The sequence below is a fragment of the Chiloscyllium plagiosum genome, unplaced genomic scaffold (assembly GCF_037043375.1).
Source record: "Chiloscyllium plagiosum isolate Xiang-an unplaced genomic scaffold, Cpla_swu_hap1 HiC_scaffold_12, whole genome shotgun sequence".
Lineage (NCBI taxonomy): Eukaryota > Metazoa > Chordata > Chondrichthyes > Orectolobiformes > Hemiscylliidae > Chiloscyllium > Chiloscyllium plagiosum.
Window position 1 is genome coordinate 102,420,156 of NW_028270150.1, and position 23,873 is coordinate 102,444,028.

General features: G+C 43.6%; 2 protein-coding genes across 5 annotated transcripts in view; one reads left to right on the top strand and one right to left on the bottom strand.

Annotated features, from left to right (window-relative positions):
• The window catches only part of phex (phosphate regulating endopeptidase homolog, X-linked), a 342,975-nt gene that overhangs the window by 309,850 nt on the left and 9,252 nt on the right, over nt 1-23,873 (top strand). The gene's annotated exons all lie outside the window — the stretch shown is intronic.
• The window catches only part of LOC122554895 (cullin-4A-like), a 61,021-nt gene that overhangs the window by 11,867 nt on the left and 25,281 nt on the right, over nt 1-23,873 (bottom strand). For all 4 annotated transcript variants that reach the window (XM_043700271.2, XM_043700270.2, XM_087993119.1 and 1 more), the window contains 6 exons: nt 22,735-22,802; nt 21,485-21,603; nt 17,156-17,348; nt 15,230-15,334; nt 12,855-12,965; nt 12,653-12,738 (listed from right to left, as the gene is read on the bottom strand). In XM_043700271.2, coding sequence (XP_043556206.2) covers nt 12,653-12,738; nt 12,855-12,965; nt 15,230-15,334; nt 17,156-17,348; nt 21,485-21,603; nt 22,735-22,802 — 682 coding nt within the window. The remainder of the gene's footprint in view (nt 1-12,652; nt 12,739-12,854; nt 12,966-15,229; nt 15,335-17,155; nt 17,349-21,484; nt 21,604-22,734; nt 22,803-23,873) is intronic.

Genomic DNA, 23,873 nt, shown 5'->3' on the forward strand with positions numbered 1-23,873 from the left:
GGATCACATGCCCTCTGACTAGAAGTGAAAACAGAACAGCCAACACTGTTTGCCAATTATCTGTGCCCTGTAAACCACAGCAAAACACTTGCTAGAGTGGGGAGACTTCATCACATGAATGTTCAGCCAAGGGCATCGCGTGTGGTCTGAAGGTACCATATCATTTGAGCTTTGTCCTACCAGAGGGACTTAAAAGAAGCCTATGCCTATTTGTCAATCACCTTTGCCTTAGGTCAGAAATGGTTCAGGATGATTTAAATGTGAAAATAGGAGGTACGGTTAGTAAGTTTACAGATGACACCATACTTGGACAGCAAAGGTTACCTCAGATTACAATGGGACCTTGATCAGATGGGCTCATAGGCTGACGAGTGGCAGATGGAGTTTAATTATAAATTAATTATAAATGTGAGGTGCTGAATTTTGGAAAGGCAAATCAGGGGCAGGACTTTTACACTAATGGTAAGGTCCTGAGGAGTGTTGCTTAACAAAGAGAGTTCAGGTTCATAGCTCCTTGAAAGTTGAGTTGCAGGTAGTCAGGATAGTGAAGGCGGTGATTGGTGCACTTGCCTTTATTAGTCAGTGCGTTGGGTATGGGAATTGGGAGGTCATATTGCAGCTGTACAGGACATTGATTAGGCCACGTTTGGAGTACTATGTGCAATTCTATTCTCCCTGCTTTAGAAAGGATGTTGTGAAATCTGAACGGGTTCAGAAAAGTGGGTTTTGAGAAGATTTGTAGCTCAGGTTGAGGTTTTGGATGTAGGTTTGCTCACGGAGCTGGAATTCTCAGACGTTTCATTACTCTACTGGGTAACATCTTCAGTGGGCCTCAGGTGAAGCAATGCTGAAAATTCCTGATTTCTATTTATATGTTTGGGTTGGTGATGTCATTTCCTACGGTGAAGTCACTTCCTGTTCCTTTTCTCAGGGGGTGGTAGATGGGGTCTAACTCGATGTGTTTGTTGATAGAGTTCCGGTTGGGATGTCATGCTTCGAGGAATTCTCATGCATGTCTTTGTTTGGCTCGTCCTAGCATGGATGATGTGTCCCAGGCGAGGTGGTGTCTTTCCTTATCTGTATGTAAGGATACTAGTGAGAGAGGGTCATGTCTTTTTGTGGCTAGTTGGTGTTCATGTATCCTGGTGGCTAGTTTTCTGCCTGTTTGTCCAATGTAGTGTTTGTTACAGTCCTTGCAAGGTATTTTGTAAATGACATTAGATCTGTATAGAGTCTTTCAAGTTCATTAGCTGCTGTTTTAGTATGTTGGTGAACTTGTGGGCTACCATGATGCCATGGGTTCTGAGTAGTCTGGCAGTCATTTCAGAGATGTCTTTGATGTAGAGGAGAGTGGCTAAGGTTTCTGGACATGTTTGTCTGCTTGTTTGGGTTTGTTGCTGAGAAATCGGCGGACTGTGTTCATTGGGTATCCATTCTTTTTGAAAAGATTTACAAGGATGTTGCCAGGGTTGGATGTTTTGAGCAGTAGGGAGAGGCTGAATAGACTGGGGCTATTTTCCTTGGAGCATTGGAGGCTGAGAAACCTTATGGAAGTTTATAAAATCATGAGGGGAATGGATAGAGTGAATACACAAGATCTTCTCCCCAGGATGGGAGAGTCCAAAATTAAAGGGCATAGGTTTAAGGCGAGAAGGAAAGATATAAAAGGAACCTAAAGGGCAACATTTTCATGTAGGGGGTGGTGCGTGTATGAAATGAGCTGCCAGAGGAAGTAGTGGTGGCTGGTACAATTACAGCATTTAAAAGGCATCTGGATGGGTACATGACTAGGAGGGGTTTGGAGGGACATGGGACAAATGCTGGCAAAGGGTAGTAGATTTAGGATATCTGGTTGGTGTGGACAAGTTGGTCCAAAGGGTCTGTTTCCGTGCTGTACAGCTCTGTGACTTGTCCCATTCTTATCTCGGTGTGGGATATAAACCAGGAAGCAATTCAGCACAGGGACCACTGTAACACTTCTGTGGTTCGACTGTACTGGAAATGTAAACAAAACCTCAAACAAACTTATAATGTGGAAATAAAACTAATTTCAATCGAAGGAAGTGCACATACAAATAGACACCAGACTTTTGTTCAGCGATCGCTACTTGCCGGCATACATCAAAAACAATGCATCAAACGTCCAAAGGGACACAGCAAGATGGTTGCTTGCTCTGCAGCCTGTGTCCATATCAGCTGAGGACCACGCTGACACAGGGGGGAGATTAGCCATTTGGGAGCAAGCCAGCACTGAGGGATCCATGCTACAAGTCACTGCCTCAAGAGAGAAAAACAAAAGAGGCTATGGGAAAATGAAGTGGTGAAAATGTGTTGCTAGAAAAGCGCAGCAGGTCAGGCAGCATTCAAGGAGCAGGAGAATCGATGTTTCGGGCATAAGCCCTTCTTCAGGTCAAGACTGCCAACAGGGAAGAGCGATCACAATACCAGATTGAGATCAGCAATGTAAGAGACTAATGGAACAATTATAGACTAAAACAATCATAGATTAGTCAATCTAACACCAGAAGTAGGAAAAAAATGGAATCCTTGCTGAAGGACAGAATGGAAGATGAAGAATATTGTAGGGAAAACCAAACAAAGAATTCCAAAGGATAAATCTTGCTTGACCAACCTTATTGAATATTTTGAGGCAGTAAGGTACAAAGTAGACAATGACAATGAAATTTAGCTGGGCTTTCAAAAACCCCCCGTAAGCTGCCTCACAGCAGAACCATTCATAAAGTTAGACAACATGGAGCCAGGAAACAAGTGAGTGAATTGGTGTCAGTCTTCAATAAAGTTAGTGGAAAGTGGGAGCAAAGGTTAGCTTTCAGAGTGGCAGAGGATGGGAAGTGATATAAATTGGGGAAATAACTGGCCAATGAAGTTCAACACAGATAAATGTGACATGGTACATTAGGTAGGAAGACTAAGGAGACCACTTAATACTTGGAAGCCTTAAGCAGGGGGAATTGGACAATAGATTGTTCTCAGAATATAAGAAATGTAACTATCGCTGAAAGTTGTGCCATTGATTAACAAGGTAATAAATACAAGGATAAATACAAACAGAAACCAAACACCAAGTTTTATTTCTAGAGTCACAATTGAAAAGTAAGGAAATTGTGCTATACCTGTACAGAAACTTGGTTAGACCACACTTGGTATAAGACCATAAGTCAAAGGAACAGAAATTAGGCCATTCAGCCCACTGAGTCTGCTCTGCCATTCAATCACACCTGTTAAGTTTCTCAACCTCATTTTCCTGCTTTCTCCCTTTGATAATCAAAAACCTATCTATCTCAGTCTTAAATATACTGCATGACCTGGCCGCCATAACCTTCTGTGTCAATGGATTCTACAGATTCACCTCTCTATGGCTGAAGAAGTTTCTCCTTTTATCTGTTCTAAAAGCTCTTCCCTTTACTCTAAGGCTGTGCCCTCAGGCCCTAGTCTCTCCTACCAATGGGAACATCTTCCCAACATTTACTCTATCCACGCCACACTGAATTCTGAATTTTTCAGTTAGATCCCCATTCATCCTTCTAAATTATGTTGAGTATAGGCTCAGAATCCTCAAATGTGCCTCATGTGTTAAGCTTTTCATTCCTGGGACTGTTCTCATGAACCTCCTCTGAACACACTCCAGGGCCAGTTCATCCTTCCTGAGATATGGGCCTAAACTGCACACAATACTCCAAATATGGTCTGACCAGAGCCTTACAGAGCCTCAGAAGTATATCCCTACTTTTATATTCAAGTCATCTCATAATAAAATGCCATCATTGCATTTGCCTTCCTAACTACTGACTCAACCTGCAAATTTACCTTAGGAGAATCCTGGAATAGAACTCCCAAGTCTCTTTGCACTTCAGACTTAGGAAGTTTCTCCCCATTGAGAAAATAGTCTACAGCCTCTATTCTTCCCATCAAAGTGCATGACCTCACACTTTCCCCTGGTACTCTATCTGCCACTTCTTTACCCACTCTCCAACCTCTCCAAATCCTTCTGCAGCCTCCCCATCTCCTCAATGCTACCGGTCCCTCTACCTACCTTTGTATCGTCTGCAAACCTAGTCAGAATGCTCTCGATTCCTTCATCTAGATTGTTACTGTATAAAGTGGAAGGTTGTCCCAACACTGAGCCTTGCAGAACACCACTTGTCACCAGCTGCCATCCTGAGAAGGACCCTTTTATCCCCACTCTCTGCTTCCTGCCAGACAGCCAGGCTTCTATCCATGCTAGCACCTTGCCTCTGACACCATGGGCCCTTATCTTACTCAGTAGCCTCCTGTGTAGCATCTTGGCAAAGACCTTCTTGAAGTCCACATACATAACATCCACATTGGCTCTCCTTGGTCAAACCTGTTCATTACTTGCTCAGAATTCTAGAAGATTTATCAGGCATGACCTCCCCTTGATGAAACCATGCTGACTTGGCCCTATTATACCATACAGTTCCAAGTGTGGAGAAATCTCATCGTTCACAATGGATTCCAGGATCTTACCCAAGACCGAGATTAGGTTAATCGGTCTGTGATTTTCCCTTCTTTACCGTACTCCCTTGTTAAACAGACATGTCACGTCAGCGATTTTCCAATCCTCTGTGACCCTTCCTGATTCAAGTGATTCCTGAAAGATCACCATTAACACCTCCACTACCTCTTCAGCTATCTCTCCGAGAGCTCTGAGGTGTACTCCATCTGGTCCAGGTGATGTATCCACATGCAGGCCATTCAGTTTGTCCAGCACCTTCTCCTTGGTGATGATCACCATACTCAGCTCTGCCCCCTCACTCTAGATTTTGTTTGGACATTACTTATGTCTTCCACTGTAAAAACTGACAAATTATTCAATTCCTCAGCCATTTCCTTGTTCCCCACTACTATCTCTCCAGTGTCATTTTCCAGCAGCCCAGGGTCCACTTTTGCCTCTCTTTTCCACTTTATATATCTAAAGAAACTCTTACACTCTTCCCTTATATTACTGGCTACCTTATCCTCATATTTAATCTTCTCCCTCATTTTTTTTGTTGCCCTCCGTTGATCTTTGTAAGCTTCCCAATCCTCTGGTTTCCCATTGCCCTTTGCCACATTATATGCTTTCCCTTTTGTTTTTATGCTCTCCCTGCCTACCCTAGTCAGCCATGGTTACCTCATCCTCCCTGTAACATGTCTCTTTTTCCTCAGGACGAATATCTGCTGTGTCTCCTGAATTACTCCCAAAACTTCCTGCCATTGCTGTTCCACTGCCTTTCCTGCCAGACTTCTCTCCCAGTCAATTCTACCCAGCTTCTTCCTCATGCCTCTGTAGTTGCATTTATTCAGCTGTAGAGTAAATTCAATCATAGAATCCCTACAGTGTGGAAACAGGCTATTAGGCCCAACATGTCCAAACAGACTTTCTAAAGAGTATCTGACCCAAACCTATTCCCCTACCCTATTATTTTATGATCACTGCCTCCTAAGGGTTCCTTTATCTTAAGTTCCCTTATCAAGTCTGCCTCATTAAACAACACTAAATCCAGTATTGCCCGTTCCCTAGTGAGCTCCACCACAAACTGCTCCAAAAAGCCATCTCAGACATTCCACAAATTCCCTTCTTTGCAATCCACGACCAACCTGATTTCCCAGTCTACTTACATATGGAAAACCCCCATGATCACTGTAACTTTGCCTTTCCTACACAGCTTTTCTATGTCCTGGTGTATCTTGCGCCCCAGCTCCTGACTACTGTTTGGAGGCCTCTGCATAACTCCAACTACAGTTTTTTCATTTTAGTACTATTGATTTAATTTCATTTCTTACTGATAAGGCAACCCCACCCCCTCTGCCCACCTGCCTATCTTTTTGACAGGATGTATATCTTTGGATATCCAGCTCCCAACCCTGATCCCCTTACAGCCATGTCTCTGAGATGCCCACCACATCTTACCTACCAATTTCAATCTGTGCCACAAGCTCATTACCTTGTTCCTTATACAGTGTGTATTCAGATATAACATCTTCAGTCCTGTATTAACCATCCCTCTTCTCATTGTCATTCATTTGTCCAGTGTGCTTGAAGTTTGATTGCTGACCCTTTCCATACACGCTGCTGTATTTGTGGTTGTGCTGCATTCTTACCTCCTCCTCTAAATCGGGTTTTCAAACTTCCCTGATAACTGAACCCTCACTCTCACTATTTAGTTTAAAGCCCTGCCTACAGCCCCCGGTTATGCGATTCGCTAGGACTCTTGCCCCAGCACTGTTCGGGTAAAGACCGTCCCATCAGAACAGATCCCTTCTTGCCCAATACTGGTGCCAGTGTCCCATGAATTCAAACCCATTTCTCCCACACCAATCTTTCAGCCACACATTTACCTGCTTAACCTTATTGGCCCTGTGCCAATTAGTACATGGCTCAAGTAGTAGTCCAGAGATTATTACATTTTTGGTTCTGCTTTTCAATTTAACTCCAAGCTGTTCATACTCCCTTAGCAGAACTTCTGTCTTAGTTTTATCGATGCTATTGGTACCTACATGGACCACGACTGCTGGATCTTTATCCCGCCACTCCAAGTTCCTCTGCAGCCCAGATGCGATATCCCAAACCCGAGCACCAAACAGGCAACAATCTTCAGGACGCCCGATCCTGGTCACAAAGAAAAGAGCGTCTATGCCTCTAACTATACGATCACCACTTACAACCTTTCCCTTCTTCTCTCCCCCCCCCCCCCCCACTTGAATGGCTGCCTGCACCACGATACTGTGGTCAGTTGGCTCATCCTCCCTGCAGTGCCCATTCCTGTCCACACAGGGAGCAAAGCTCTTGGGCCTGTTGGACAAGGACAGGGGCTGAGGCTCTCCTGCAACTGTACCTCCTGGATCTCTCCACCTGCCTCACTCACAACCACACCCTTAGTTAGTCTAAGAGGTGTGACCACCTCCTGAAACACAGCATCCAGGAACTCTCCCGTCCCTTATGTGTCACAATGTTTGAAGCTCAGACATCAGCTCACCGACTGAGCCGGAGTTCTTGCAGCACCCAACATTTACTACAGACATGGTCACTGGGAACCACAATGAGCTCCACATCACACAGGAACACCACATCACCTGACCCTCCAGCCTTATTTAACTAGTTTTGAATTTTTAAAAAAGTTTAACTGTCTTTTTATGCAAGTCATAACCAATAAATTAACCAGATTCAATTTAACGCAGATTCAGTTTTAGCAGGCACCTTATTAGCCAATCAAATCACAACCCTCGTGTGATGTCATTTTTCAGTATCTCCTCAGCTTAAACCATTTCAAATCAGAATCTCTTACCTTCCCAGGCTGCTCTCTGCCCATTCCCACTCAGCTTCAGTCCCAAAGTGCACTTAATGTGGGCTGTTCTGGTCATTATGTTATAAATAGGACGTAGAAGCACTGGAGAGGGTGTGGAAAACATTCACCAGGATGATACCAGAAATGCGTGGGCCGACACATCAGGAAAGGGTTAACTGGCTGGGTCTGGAATGTGAAGAATCTCAAGTACAGCAGAAACACCTCTTTGGACTATTTAGGCTGAGTGGCTTGGTTCTGTTTCTCATGTAAGGTAGTGTAAGTACACTTAATCGCAGGAGGGTCAATTCAGTTGAGGGAGGATAGGTCTGGCTCAGGAAGATTGCAATCAAAGATTAGCAAACAAAACTATAAAAGACTGCCTTTAAAGAAGACACAGTCCAGTAAAAACTGGAAACAAATCCAGACTTCTCTGGATAAGGACAGAAAAAGCCTGCTAGATGAATTGGCAAAAGTGTGTATTGTCAGGTTGATGACAGCAACAAGAGGGATGAATATAGGAAGTTCGGAAGGGACTTGGAAAAGGAAATGACATCGGCAGACAGAGTACAAGAGGAGACTGGCAGCTTACATGAAAGGGAATCCCGAGCAATTGTCGAAGCATATCAATAGTAAAAGGCTGGTGAAGAGGCAGCACTGGATTGATTAGGGACCCAAAGGAAGCTTATGTATGGAGACAAAAACTTCAGCAAAGTATTGTATGAGTATTTGTAAGTCTTTAACACGGAAAATGATGCTGCCAAAATCAGAATCAAGGAGGTCACTAAGACATTATACGGGCTAATACTGAATAAAAAGCCGAAGTTAATAAATGACTAGGTCCAGATGGATCATCAAAGCATCACAGAGAAGTAAAGCAGGGAGGCACTGATCATAACCGTCCAACCCTTCTCAGTTACAGCAGTGATGCGTTCCAGCTTTCTTCAAGCAAGCATTACCCAGTAACAACTAGCCGGTCAGTTGAACATCAGTGACGAGAAAGCTTTCAGGAATAATAATCCAAGTCAAAGTTAACAATCACTTAACAGAAGCCAGCGTAGCTTTGTTACATATAAATTCCATTAAACAGTTTTACGATGAAGAGAGAAGCTCAATGAGGATAATGTGGCTGCTGTAGTGTGCATGGACTTTCAAAAAACCATTTGGTAAAGCCCATGGAATAAAAGAGATAATAGCAGCATGATTATTAAGTTGGTGAGTGACAGGAAACAGAATCATAGTGAACAGTTGCTTGTTAAATTTGAGAAAGACACATAGCTGGATTTCTCAAGGGCCAGGCACAACTTCAAAAGCTATAACTGACTAAACCTTAAACACCGAACTGAGGGCAGGATAGTGTTAAACATCAAGAGGATACAGACAAGCTGGTTGAACATGCAGACAAAAGGTAATACAGACAAGCCTGAAGTGGTACGTTTTGGGAGAAAGAATAAGGAAGCGAACTATTAAAATGAAAGTTACACCGTAACAGGAACACAAGAATAGACACACCTAGGGATTTATGTGCATAAATGACACAAGACATTGAAAAACAGTCAAAAAGGGATATAGGATCCTTAGCTTTACGGTTATCATCATCATCATCATCATCGAATCCTAACAGTGTGGAAACTTCCTTGTTTTTGCAAATGGCCTGTTATGATAATATTTATGTTCGGCTTCGACTGCAGTATTGCATCCACACCTGGGCAGACCTTAGGAAGGACATGAAGGTTTTAGACAACATGCACTAGAGATTCACTAGAATGGTTCCAGTGATGAGAAACATCAGTAGATAGACTGGAGAAGTTGAGCTTTGATGAGTAGGAGGTGTTCGAAATTACAAGGGGCATGGCTATGTACATTAGGCGATAATTTTTTTCTGTTATTGTAAGGATCAAGAATCAGAGGACACCTACACAAGGTGAGTGGCAAAAGGAGCTGATGAAAAATGTTTTAACGTAACAAGAAAGCATTGGAATGCACTGCTGTGATTGTGGTGGAAACAGGTTCAATTAAGGCTTTCCCCAAGGGAAGTGAACAAGTATCTGAACAGAAAGGATTTGCAGAGGAAACAGGCCAGCAATTGGCACCAACTGAATTTCTGTTGCAGAGTGGATGGGTGAGCAGAACAGACATGGATTGTAGGGCCAAAACATTTCTATGATTCAAGTTGTCCAGGTGAGACTGTGCCCTGGTTCATCCTCTCCCAACATGGGCCTGGCCAGTGGTTTGTGGAAAATGAGTCAATGAGCAAGAACTTCTCTTTTGAATTATAAATTCACTATTGAATTCAATTTGGTTTAGATTGACAGTAATGAATTGAAATAGAGAAAGTAGACAACTGAAGATATTAGTATTAATGACACCCCGATCAGTCCAGCCCAAGTTAAAAGCACTGCAGTAACCTTCAGTCACTTGGCCCTCCATGAACCAGAAATTCTGTACAGATCCAAATTTCTAACAGCTCAGTCTTTAAAAAAAAAAGGCAGTCACAGTCACAGAATCAGAGTCATACAGCACGGAAGCCCCTTTGGGTCCAACCAGTCCCAACTGCCTGCACTTAGCCCAAATCCTTCCAACCCTTTCCTATTCATGAACATATCTAAACTTTTAAAATGTTGCAACTGTACCTGTATCCATCACTTCCTCTGGAAGTTCATTCCACACATGAACTGTGTAAAAAAAGTTGCCATGTCTTTAAATCCTTTCTCCTCTCACCTTAAAAATATACCCTCTAGTCTTGAAATCCCTCGGGCTAGGGAAAAGACACCGACCATTAACCCTATCTGTATTCCGCATTCTTTTATAAACCACTAGAAGGTCACCCCTCAACCTTCTATGCATCATTGAATACAGTCCTAGCCTACCACCTCCTTTAACTCAAACCCTCCATTCCTCACTTTAAATGGTCAGGTAATGCATTATTATTTAAATAATAACTCCTCACCCACTCTCTGTTCTCAGCAAATGTTCTGCACGACTATGCTCCCTCAGTGCTCTCGCTGGATTTCAGCAATCCTGTATATCTCATGGTGCCTCAGCAACCACATCTTCACAAAATCATCAAAAACCCTTAACCCTCAACTAATGAGCACTTCCGACTTAAACACTTGATAGGCAGATAGCAAAGGCTTTGCTGTACATTTTCTCAACCTTTGCTTAAATCGCTGAGTATTCAGAATCTGGTGATACCAGTGGGTTCCTTCACTCAGTCTGGCGAATGTGCTGAATTAACTAGTTTCTGCCTTGACTGAATCAAGGTGAGCACCTGGGCCATGAAACCACTGGAAGAGGGGAGCCTGATTTCTGCTGACCAGTGAGCACGCATTGGAATCCAGGAGGAAGGGTGATTCAGCATGGCTTTTGCTCCAGTTGTGATTAATCTTCCCTCTTGAAATCACACATACAGCTTTTAAGGCCAGTTATAGTCATACACCAAGCACAGAAGAGAGCTCCAGACAGGTGACAGACAGAGGAGAGGAAAGTCACATTGAAAAGATGGGGAGAGAAAAGGAACAAAGAGGGCATGCAAATATAGAGGGGGGGTAGATTAGAGTCAGAGATGTACAGCATGGAAACAGATGCTATGGTCCAACTTGTCCGTGCCAACCAGATATCCTAAATTAATTTTGTCCCATTTACCATATGCATGGCCCATGTCCCTCTAAACCCTTCCTATTCATGTACCCATCCAGATGCCTTTTAAATGTTGCAATTGTACCAGCCTCCACCACTTCCTCTGGCAACTCATTCCATACACGCACCACCCTCTATATAGAACATAGAAGAATACAGCGCAGTACAGGCCCTTTGGCCCTCGATGTTGCGCCGATCCAAGCCCACCTAACCTACACTAACCCACTATCCTCCATATACCTATCCAATGCCCTCTTAAATGCCCATAAAGAGGGAGAGTCCACCACTGCTACTGGCAGGGCATTCCATGAACTTACGACTCGCTGAGTGAAGAACCTACCCCTAACTTCAGTCCTATATCTACCCCCCCTTAATTTAAAGCTATGCCCCCTTGTAATACCCGACTCCATACGCGGGAAAAGGCTCACACTGTCAACCCTATCTAACCCCCTAATCATCTTGTACACCTCAATCAAGTCACCCCTAAACCTTCTTTTCTCTAATGAAAACAGCCCCAAGTGTCTCAGTCTTTCCTCATACGATTTTCCTTCCATACCAGGCAACATCCTGGTAAACCTCCTCTGCACCCGTTCCAGTGCCTCCACATCCTTCCTATAGTATGGCGACCAAAACTGCACACAATATTCCAGATGCGGCCGCACCAGAGTCTTATACAACTCCCATTATATCTTTCCCCTCTCGCCCTAAACCTATGCCCTTTAGTTCTGGACTCCCCGACCCCAGGGAAAAGACTTTTGTCTATTTATCATATCCATGCCCCTCAATTTTGTAAACCTCTACAAGGTCACCCCTCAGCCTCTGGCGCTCCAGGGAAAAACAATCCTCCACCACCACCCTCTTCTAACTTTGAGCCAGTTCTGTATCCAAATGGCTAGTTCTCCCTGTATTCCACGAGATCTAACCTTGCTAACCAGTCTCTCATGGGGAACCTTGTCGAACGCCTTAGTGAAGTCCACATCGATCACGTCCACCGCTCTGTCCTCATCAATCCTCTGTTACTTTTTCAAAATTCGAAACTCTATTTCCTGTTTCTCCCAGTAACCTCTGATCCCTTTAGCCTTAAGAACTACATATAACTCTTTCTTGAAAGCATTCCATGTTTTGGCATCAACAGCTTTCTGTGGCAGAGAATTCCACAGGCTCACCACTCTCTAGACGAAGAGGCATTTACTCATCTCAGTCTTCAATGGTCTGTCCTGTATCCTTAGCTGTGACTCCTGGTTCTGGACTCCTTCCTGAGTTTACCTTGTCTAGTCTGTTAGAATTTTATAGGTTTCTTGGAGATCACCTCTCATTGCTTCTAAACTTGAGTGTGAATATAGGCCAAAGCGACCCAGTCTCTCTTCAGATGTCAGTCCTGCCAATCCAGGAATCGGTCTGCTAAACCTTTGTTGGAGACCAAAACTGCGCACAATACTGCAAGTGTGGCCTCACCAAGGTCCTGAACAAATGCAGCATGACATCCCTGCTCCTGGACTTGCATCCTCTTGCTTCGAAGGCCAGGTTACCATTCACCTTCTTCACCGCCTGCTGCACCTGCACACTTACTTTCAGCAATTGGTATACAAGACATCCAGGACTCATCGTACCACCCCCCCCCCCCTTTTCTAATCTATCCCCATTCAAAAGATCTGGAGGGAAGAGTTGGGCGAAAAGAAAAACATACAAGCTGCAGTCAAGAGTACCTGCTTAAATTGGACCATAATGTCTTTTGAGAGCTCCATGTCCTTAAACATTCCCTCCAACTTGCTGGTGAAGGCAGCACCACATTCTACAGAAACAAAACAGGAAGTGGTCAGAACCCCAGCTTCCTCTAACTGCACAGAAATGGTTACTGAGAAGAGGACAAGGCCATCTCTGAGTTATGCAGTAGCTGTGCGGACGTACCATGCTTCAGTTTGGACAGCATTGACTTCTCAGCATCAACAGAAGCACTTTTCCCCACCAGGAGACGTTTTGCCAAGTCTTTCTTATAGAAGGCCTCAAATACATCCTTACCTATTGGAAAGGAAATAAATATTGACACCCAAATTAATTTACATTAAATGTAAATCAACTCAAATGTGGGACACAGCATAATCGAACATTAAGGCAAAGCAAGTTGAGGTAAACATGGGATATCTGCTCCCTCAGTGGAGCCCATAAGAACTACAAGTTGAACCAGCAGCCAAGAAGTTCCAGAGCAAGTAGTGGCCACCGCACCAAAGTACAAGAGATGGAGCCTGGAGAGAGGCATGTCAAGTGAGTTGGATAGGCATGAGGGGATCAGGCAGGGAGAAACAAAGGGCAACGACCTATAGGGGATGCTCCTGCCATGTGCAGGGCAGCCCCCATCTTGAATAATCTGCCCCCCAACATCTTTCCTATGCGGGCGGCACGATGGCACAGTGGTTAGCACTGCTGCCTCGCAGCGCCAGAGACCCGGGTTCAATTCCCGCCTCAGGCGACTGTCTGTGCGGAGTTTGCACGTTCTCCCCGTGTCTGCGTGGGTTTCCTCCAGGTGCTCCGGTTTCCTCCCACAGTCCAAAGATGTGCAGGTAAGGTGAATTGGCCATGCTAAATTGCCCGTAGTGTTAGGTAAGGGGTAAATGTAGGGGTATGGGTGGGTTTCGCTTCGGCGGGTCGGTGTGGACTTGTTGGGCCGAAGGGCCTGTTTCCACACTGTAAAAAAAAAGTCTAATCTAAAAGTCTAATCTATCTTTTCAATGAAGTTATAAGAACAGCTTGCCCATTTTTACCTGACCCAGTATTCCAACAATTGGCTACTTAAGGCCCTCGACAGGTGTACAGAATGGGTGGATACTGTACCAAGCCCTTCACATTAGGGGGAATGGGACCAAGGTCAGCAGGAAAGCCACGGAGTAGCCACACACCATACTTCAACAACTCCGAGCCTGCTAAAACGACAGAGGCAAATTCTGTTAATCCTTCATGAAATCTAACCCATAAACTCACTGAGTAAGAATGGTGCTGACGAGAATCCAACATTATTCCATTTTGGTGATCTGTCAGAGAGAGATTTTCATCCCAACCACATGCCCCAGCTGTCTACTCATTTTCAACAATGAATCTGCATGTCTTTAAAAATACTGCAGCATATAGTTCCTACAAGTTTGATTTTACAAGATTATTTAAAACTCGGCTCTTCTGATGACCCACTTCCATTCTATTCTCCAAAATACCTGTAAATTCTTGCACATTCAAGTTGCACAATCAACTGTAGTTAAGTCCTCGATTTGTAAAAAGCCCAATGAGACTTGATTTTATCTGCCTGTCAAGAGTGTGGTGCTGGAAAAGCACAGCAGGTCAGGCAACATCCGAGAAGCAGGAAAATCGATGTTTCAGGGAAAAGCCCTTCATCAGGAATCTACCTGCCTTTTCCTTCTTTAATATTATTTCATTGGTTATTCTGCAGAGGGCTTTGGGAGTCAACCACATTGCTATGGGTGTGGACTCACATGTAGGCCAGATAGGGCAAGGATGGCAGATGTCCTCGGAACATTAGCGTGGGGATTTGGATTAAGAGTCCAGTGATGTTACCAGTAGGTCACTGCCTTCCCCCCCCAAACTCTCATGCATCTCAAAGAAATGACACTAGGTGGTGATCAAAGGCCAAAATGCTGACTATGAGTGCAAAGGCTCAATAACTACTGTGCTGAGATAGCACTAACACTGGTGACACTGGAAGTACTGACATTTGAAACTTTTTACTCCAACAGTATTGCAAACAAGTAGCTCTTGGTTAGATTAAATTTCCTACAGGCCCTTTGGCCCAACAAGTTAATACCGACCCGCCGAAGAGCAACCCATCATTCTTGCACATTCAAGTTGCAACCCATCTATTCCCCTACATTTACCCCTGACTAATGTACCTAACACAATTGGCCATGCTAAATTGCCCATTCACCTAACCTGCATATTTTTGGACTGTGGGAGGAAACCCACACAGACACTGGGACAACGTGTAAACACCGCACAGACAGTCGCCCGAGGTGGGAATTGAACCTGGGTCCCTGACGCTGTGAGGCAGCAGTGCTAATCACTAAGCCACCATGCCAACCTTATGAAGTAAATAGAAAAAAAGCCACCGAACTGATTTACTTGATCATTTAGGCTTTTGCTGGAGCCCACTTCCCAATTTACTACATGGGCTGAGGCAATCAATGACCTAGAGAACACAAATTCTGAGGTCCATAAAAACAAGCTGATTGCATTAGAAAAAGGATTTGCAAACCAGCTGTAGATCAGAAAGAAGAGCTCACCATGAATAAACCGAAATATGATCATGATTTTATCCAGCATTCTTTCCAGTTCTTCATCTGTGGCCTCTTTGTTACCAGCTCGCAATTTTGAATCCACATACTTGGCTATAAACAAATTAAATAATATATCAGTGATGATTCACTCTGAAAAAAGTCTCATTCTACACAGAAACCATATGCTATCAATTTGCCTGTTGGCTAGTAAATTTTTAAAAAGCAAGAGTAAACTGCAAAATATGTAAGCTTTTGGAGAAAAGGGCAGAATAATAGAATTAAGTAGACAGCTCTTCAAAGAGCTTGTAAAAGACATATGGCACAAATGTGTATAAAAATGAATGTTTATATTTTCATGATATAAAAGACTGAAGCCACACAGGAAGTGAGCCACCTTGGCTGAAACAACAGTTTAAGAGATTTTAACAGTGGAAAAACGGGAGAGTTCTCAGAAAGTAGGTTGAATGTGGCTGATTGATTTATATTTGGAGGAAAGGGGAACTAGAAAATCAGAAGAGAAGAGGGAATCCAACAAAACTACAGTCCCTCAATAAAGGATTCGAGCATTTTCCTGATGGATGCCGAGACTAATTAGCCTACAGCTTCCAGCTTTCTGTCTCTCCCACTCTTTTTTTTTCAGTAGGGATGTTACATTCTTACAATCCAACAGGACCTTTCCAAAGTCGAAGATTACAACCAATGAACCCACGGCCTTGGTCTCTGGACACAGAGTATTAGAGACCAGAGGACTTGTCAGCCTTTAATCCCATGGTTTTCCCAGTATTTCTTTGTTCATGATTGGTACTGTATCAAATTCCTCCCTCCCTTTTGTTTCTACACTTTCCATTATTCTTGGGATGCTTTTTGTGACCACTTCTGTGAAGGCAGGTACAGAAACCTTCTGCCCCTTACGTACCATGAATGAACTTAAAAAAAAAAGCCCAGTCTCACCTTTTAAGCAACCAACATTCACTTAAGATACTCTCTGCCTTTTCATACAATTGTATAAACTGTCTTCATAGTCTAACTAGCTTTTTCTCATATTCTAAATTTCTCCCTCATTACTTTGTGATCACATTTTGCTGGTTTTTAAAATTTGTCCAATTAGATTGTAAGTTTGCTCGCTGAGCTGGTAGATTTATTCTCAGACGTTTCATCACCATGCTAGGTAACATCAGTGAGCCTGCGGTGAAGCGCTGGCGTTGTCCCGTTTGCTATTTAGCTGTCTCGGTTTGTAGTGGCGGGTGATGTCGTTTTCGGTAGGTAGGTAAATGGAGTCCAAATCCACATGTTTATTGATGGAGTTCTGGTTTGAATGCCAGGACTTCAGGAATTCCCGCGCATGTCTTCATTTAGCCTGTCCCAGGATGGATGTATTGTCCCAGTCAAGGCAGAGCAAAACACAGAGGCTCACTGATGTTGTTACTGAGCATGGTGACGAAACTTCTGACAGCAAATCTACCAGCTCAGCGAGCAAATTTACCTCATCCACAACCAGAGCTCCACACCTTCTCCAAAATCTGTCCAATTTTCTGATCTACCACTCATCTTTGTTTCCTTTCAATTTGATACTCAATGTGGTTGACTAGGAATGGGAAATCAATTCCAGCCTTGCCAGTGATGGCCAGGGCCAGGGAATGAATAATAATGAAGCCGGTAGGGGACTGGTACGGCAGTAGGATTGGCAAAGGTACTGGATTGAAACGGGTGGAACACATTATTGCACAATGTTTTTGTTAATAGCACTGTTGGAAGGATGAAGTCATTGTTGGCAATCTAGAGAAACAAATTTTTATGCATAGAAATGTAAGCTCTGCAAACAGTTTGAATTGCACATAGAAATATCTGTGGTAACACTGGGAATTCGTGCGATAGTGTAAAATTCATCACCATAGTCATTAAATACTTCATGCTACAAGAGATTAGCCTTACCTATCAGCTCAGCAGGCTTGTTGGGTCTCTTATTTATAAAAGTCTCAAAAGCTTCCTTCATTGCATTGACAAATTTTTCATTTTTAAGAAAGCACACTTCAATGACATGGTCAATTTTATCTTTGAAGTCTAGCAGTTCCTCCACCATCGTCTTGTCCTTCTCTGGATTAACCACGATCGTACTGCCAAAGGTCTAGAAAGTAAATATCAGTTCATACAGATGAACATCAAATGCAAATTCTGAGGCTCCACGCTTGGGTATTACATATGAGGACATGTTCTGAATTTATTCTCTGAATAATCCACAAATTCTTACAGCCTATTAGTATAGAGGCACCTTCTGAAACACTATCATTTCTGTGAAGAATTAATGCACCATGAATTAGGTGGGTACTGCTGTCTCCCTGAACCTTCGAACATACATATACAAGGAGACTCCACCAATTTGGAGAGTATCAAAATCTGCTGCAACCTAAAGGTGGTTCACGCACGAGAAAGGAAAATCACCCGGTTTCCACAATAAAGCCTTGTAGTGTTTAAACCAGACTGGAAAGCCTCCAATGGCTCACAGGAGCACTGCCATGGCAATGACACCAAGCCATGAGGGCAGATGGCCAAAAACTTGGTCAGCGGTGTGTTTTGAAGGAGCATCATAACAAAAAAAAATCAAGATAGAAAAGTGGTGCAGAGGGAATTCTGGAGCTTAGTCCAGGTAAGTGGAGGCAGATAATGATCAGACCACATGCTCCCCTTCCTCAAGGGAAGCTGAAATATTTCTCTATCAATGCAGATTTCTGCTAAACTTCCAGCTGAGCAACTGAGAGGGATGCAGGAGGACCCAAGTGAAAAGAAGAGTAAATTAAAACACAAAGTAAAATTAAAGTAAAGTCAAGTCTGCACTATCGTTAACCTTTAGGTAAAGGAAACAACTTAATGAGATCTACTACAACATCACAACCATTGGATATGGTATGTTTGCTCAGCTGGAGAGGTATGCACTTTGAACAATGTATAGTTAATCAGGAAATCACTTTCCAGTGTTTCACTCCTGCTTTTAAACCTTGATCTCAGGGTCAGAGAGATCGAGAGTACAGAAAAAGGCTCTTTGGTTCATCTCATCCATGCCGCTCAGAAACAACTACCAAACTAATATAATCCCATTTTTCAGCACTTTGCTCAGACCTTGTATGCCTTGGCATCACAACTGCACATCTAAATACTACTTTAACATGATGAGGGATTCCCAACATCCTTTGGGTGAAAAAAGTTTTCTTCAAATCTCCTTTAAACCTTCTATCCATTACCCTCAAATCTATGCCCCTGGTCATTCATCCCTCCACCAAGCGGAATTTTTTTTTTCCTGAATCTCATATGTTCCTCACAACTTTATACATCTCCATCCCATCTGTTGTATGGAAAGCAACCCTGAGACTGTGCAATCTCCCTTTGTAATTTAAATTCTCCAGCCCTGGCAACATTCTGGTAAATCTCCTCTGCACCCTCTCCAGTGCCATCACATTTGTCCTATAAAATGGTTTCCAGAAATACACACAATACTCTAGCCTAACCAACATTTTATACAGTTCCAACATAAACTCCCTGCTCCAGCTAAAGGCCATATACCTTCTTAACCACTTGATCTACTTCTCCTCCTAATACCTGAAAGGACTGGGGTACATACACACCATGATCCCCCTGATCCTGGATATTTCCCAGGGTCCTGCATCACCGCACTTTTATCCCGATTGAATTCCATCTGTCATTGATTAGCCCATCTAGATCCTCCAGACTATCCTCCTCACGATTTACCACTCCAAGTTTTGTATTGTCTGCAAACTTGCTAATCAACTCTCCTACATTCAAGTCTAAATCATTTATATAAAGCACACATAGCAAGGGCCCCAACATTGACCCCAATGGCTGGTTTCCATAAATACAGGTAATTACAAAGGAACAAGGGCAGAGCTGGCTAGGGTGGACTGTGAAATGAGTTTAGCAGCAAAGACAGTTGACAAACATGGCAGACATTTTAAGAACAGCAAAGGCATATTTCAATGAGGAAGAAGGATTCTAGGACAGGGATAAGCCAACTATGGTTTGTCAGGGAAGTTGAAGATAATATCCAATTGATAGAAAAAGACGCACAGCGTGGCAATGATTAGTGTAGGCCGGAGGATTAAGTTTAAAAACTAACAAAAGACAACCAGAAAAGAAGATAAACTTAGAAGGTAAACTTGCAATTAATACCAAGGCAGACAGCAAGAGGTTTTTTGAATATATAAAAAAGGTAGAGACCAGCGCTCTATGGTAAAGAATTCCACAGGTATACCAGAAATTCTCTCTCATCTCTGTCCTAACTGGGTGGGCCTGACAGAGATTGTGGTATCAGGTCTCCCACAAGGAGAAACAAATCTCTCCACATTTACCCTGTCAAGTCCCCTAACATTTCCCATTGGTTTCCCCAGTACTGTTTCTTTCTTGATGGTCAAATCAAGGTCGGAGTTTCATGGTGAATGGAAGGGCCTTAAGGAGTGTAATGGAACCTTGGAGTTCAGGTGCACGGTTCTCTGAAAGTGGAGTCACAGGTAGACAGGGCAGTGAAGGTGGCTTTTGGCCCACTGGCCTTCATCAGTCAGGGCACTGAGTGTAGAAGTTGGTAAGTTATATTGCTGTTGTACAGGACGTTGGTGAGGCTGCACTTGGAGCACTGTGTTCAGTTTTGGTCACCTTGCTAATAGTAAAGACATTATTAGACTGGAAAGAGTGCAGAAGGTACTTATAAGGATGTTGCCAGGACTCAACAGTCTGACTTATAGGGAGAGGCTGGACAAGCTAGGACTTTTTTTCTTTAGAGTGTAGGTGATTGAGGGGAACCTTATAACAGTGTATAAGATCATAAGAGGCACAGATAGACTGAACACACCCAGTCTTTTTCCCCACAACTGGGGAATCACAGACTACAGGACATCAATTTAAGGTTAGAGGGGAAAGAATAAAAGGGAACCCGAGGGGCAGCTTTTTATACACAGAGGGTGGTATGCATATGGAATGAGCTGCCGAAAGTAGTTGAGGCAGGTACATTAACATTTAAAAGGCATTTGGACAAATACGTGGATAGGAACGGATTAGAAGGATATGGGCTAAGCGCAGGGAAATGGGGTAGTGTCGGTGGACATTTTGTTCTGCGTGGACCATTTTGGGCCAAAGAGCCTGTCTCCGTGCTGTAGGACTCCATGATTAGTTATTACTCCATGTATTATCTCCTCTCCTTCTGCCCTTTTATTTAGGATTTTCCGAATGTTATTAGTGTCTTGCAATATAAAGTTAAAAAATCACATAACAGGGTTATAGTCCAACAGGTCTATTTGGAAGCACAAGCTTTCAGAGCGCTGCTCCTTCATTAGGTGTGGAGCAGCAGTCCAAAAGCTAGTGCTTCCAATTAAACCTGTTGGACTATAACCTGGTGTTGTGGGATTTTTAACTTTGTCCACCCCAGTCCAACACTGGCACCTCCATATTATTGCAATATGAGGATAATGTATTTATTCGACTCCTGTGCCATTTTCTAATGCCCGTTAGAAACCAATGCTAGGGAAATAATGATAGGGAACCAGGAAATGGGTGCTGGGAGGCATTTTCAGGATGGCAACTATTGGTGCACACTGGGATGTGCTGGGACCAGAGGTATTTACAGTATATGAAGTATAAAAATGTGGAGGTCTTGCTAATATTATACAAGGTACAAGTCAGACCACAGCTGGAATACTGTGAACAGTTTTGGTCCCCAGATTTAAGAAAAGATATGGAGGCAGTCCAGGTAAGGTTCATCAGGCTAATCCCAGCTATGGAGGGATTGTCTTAAGAGTGGCTCAGCTGGTTGGACGGACCTGTGCAAACGGAATTTCGAAGAACATGAGATGATCTTATTGAAATGTACAAGCTGGGGGAAGTAATAATGAGGAGCCAGGAAATGGCACGGGAATTGAATAAATACTTTGCACTGGTCTTCACAGTAGAAGATGTGAACATCATTCTAAAAATACCAGTCTGGAACCAAGGCCCACAATCTCAGATGAAGGGCCGCCTAGTTAGGGTAGAGATAAGAAAGCATTTCTTCACCTAGGCTAGTGAACCCACAGACTTATTTACCACAGAGGGCAGCTGAGGCAGGGTTAAGCATACTCGAGGCGGAGATGGACTTTCTTTAAAATCAGTAAGGAATCAAGAGTTATGTAGAAAATACAGGAAACTGCAGATTCAATGAGATGAATGGCCTCCTTTTGCTCCTATATCTTACGGTCTAAAAGGATCAGTATTTTGAAGAATTACCTTGATATATTCATTCCAGTGTTGCAGGAGAGCCTGCAGACCACCTTTAACTCTGCTGAGCAGTTGGTAAAGAAGAGCCAGGTCCACTATTCTGTTTTCACCAAGTAGTTGATTGAGGCCTGCAACAACAACCAGCTACGCTGCAATGTCAAACCAACAGTCCCAACAATAGCCATTTAGAAGACACTGTGAACCTGAGCTATGCAGGAATATCAATAATGCTCTGAATGCAGCTGGAAGGGCATGGTTCATCTCGGAAACTGTGTCGGCACTTGAAGATACAGCCACTAAGGTTGAGTAAAAAGATGGAGAAATGGATGATGTTGTGAATCGGAGCTTCCTCTCAGGCTAGGTCAGGTGAATTGGCCATGCTAAACTGCCCATCGTGTTAGCTGCATTAGTCAGAGGGAAATGGGTCTGGGTGGGTCACTCTTCGGAGCGTCGGTGTGGACAGGTTGGGCTGAAGGGCCTGTTTCTACATTGTAGGGGAATCTAATCTCATGGAGAGGTAGGGAGAGATGAAGATATAGAGTGTTGGGGCAGGGGGGATTTAATCATAAAGTTGAGAATTACTAAGCTTGCATATTGAGACAGGGCAAGAGTCAACAGGCATTTCACGGTGATTTGTGCAAGTCTGGATACCAGTACCAATCTTGGATCAGTTGATGCTTACAGAGAATGGCAGATGGAGCGCTGACCAAAGAAACATGGCAGAAATTTAGCCTGGAGCTCTAGGGTTTCCACAGCAAATGGCCCAAGGTAAAGGCAAGCTGGCAAGTTTAAGAAGAGATGAATGCATGTTCTCTGTAGAGGGTAACAGGGCTGGAAATCAGGCTTGGTGTTGAAAACAATATGGAGATGATTGCACTCTTTGGCTCATTCTGAGAGACAGACTGGGCTGGGAAATGGGAATTCACATCAACGATCTGTATACGAGTGTGGGGACATTTTAGTAAAACAGAAATGGTGCACAATAATAATTTGCCTCATGTGTGAGGCGAAGATAAATAGTTATACAGGAATGTAGGTAACAACTAAGGCATTAGCAAAACAAAGAATGGCAGGAGGCCTGGGTAATTACAGATTTCCACAAGAATACATTGCAGAAGAATCAAAAAGCACCGCCAGCGTGGGTGCTAGTACTTCAGTCACGCAGGCTGCTGGCCAGTGTCAAGCAGACGGATTGCATTAGCCAAACAGATTGTTACCAGAGAGCTGAAAGTTAAACAGAACTCTTGTGTTGCTTTTACCTTTCTGAAGAATTGCTGTCAGATGCTCACCAAGCAGTTGCTTCTCGACACTGGCAATCAACCATTTTCTGTAAAGCACAAATAGAGTCATAGAGATGTACAGCACGGAAACAGACCCTTCGGTCCAACCCATCCATGCCGACCAGATATCCCAACCCAATCTAGTCCCACCTGCCAGCACCCGGCTCATATCCCTCCTAATTATTTATACGCATCCAGGTGCCTTTTAAAATGCTGTAATTGTACCAGCCTCCACCACTTCCTCTGGCAGCTCATTCCTCTGGCACCACCCTCTGAAAAGGTTGCCCCTTAAGTCTCTTTAATATCTTTTCCCTCTCACCCTATGTCCTCTAGTTCTGGACTCCCCCACCCCAGAGAAAAGACTTTGCCCTATTTATCCTATCCATGCCCCTCATAATTTTGTAAACCTCTATAAGGTCACCCCTCAGCCTCTGATGCTCCAGGGAAAACAGCCCCAGCCTATTCAGCCTTTCCCTGTAGCTCAGATCCTCCAACCCTGGCAACGTCCATGTAAATCTTTTCTGAACCCTTTCAAGTTTCACAACATCTTTCCAATAGGAAGGAGACCAGAATTGCACGCAATATTCCAGCAGTGTCCTAACCAATGTCCTGTACAGCCGCAACATAACCCCCCCCAACCCCTGTACTCAATACTCTGACCGATAAAGGAAAGCACACCAAATGCCTTATTAACTATCTTATCAACCTGCGAAGCTACTTTCAAGGAGCTATGAACCTGCACTCCAAGGTCTCTTTGTTCAGCAACACTCCCTAGGACCTTACCATTAAGTGTATAAGTCCTGCTAAGGTTCACTTTCCCAAAATGCAGCACCTCGCATTTATCTAAACTCCATCTGCTATTCCTCAGCCCATTGGCCCATCTGATCAAGATCATGTGGTAATCTGAGGTAACCTTCTTCGCTGTCCACTACACCTCCAATTTTGGTGTCATCTGCAAACTTACTAACTGTACCTCTTATGGTCACATCCAAATCATTTATATAAATGGCAAAAAGTAGAGGGCCAGCACCGATCCTTGTGGCACTCCACTGGTCACAGGCCTCCAGTCTGAAAAACAACCCTCCACCACCACCCTCTGTCTTCTACCTTTGAGCCAG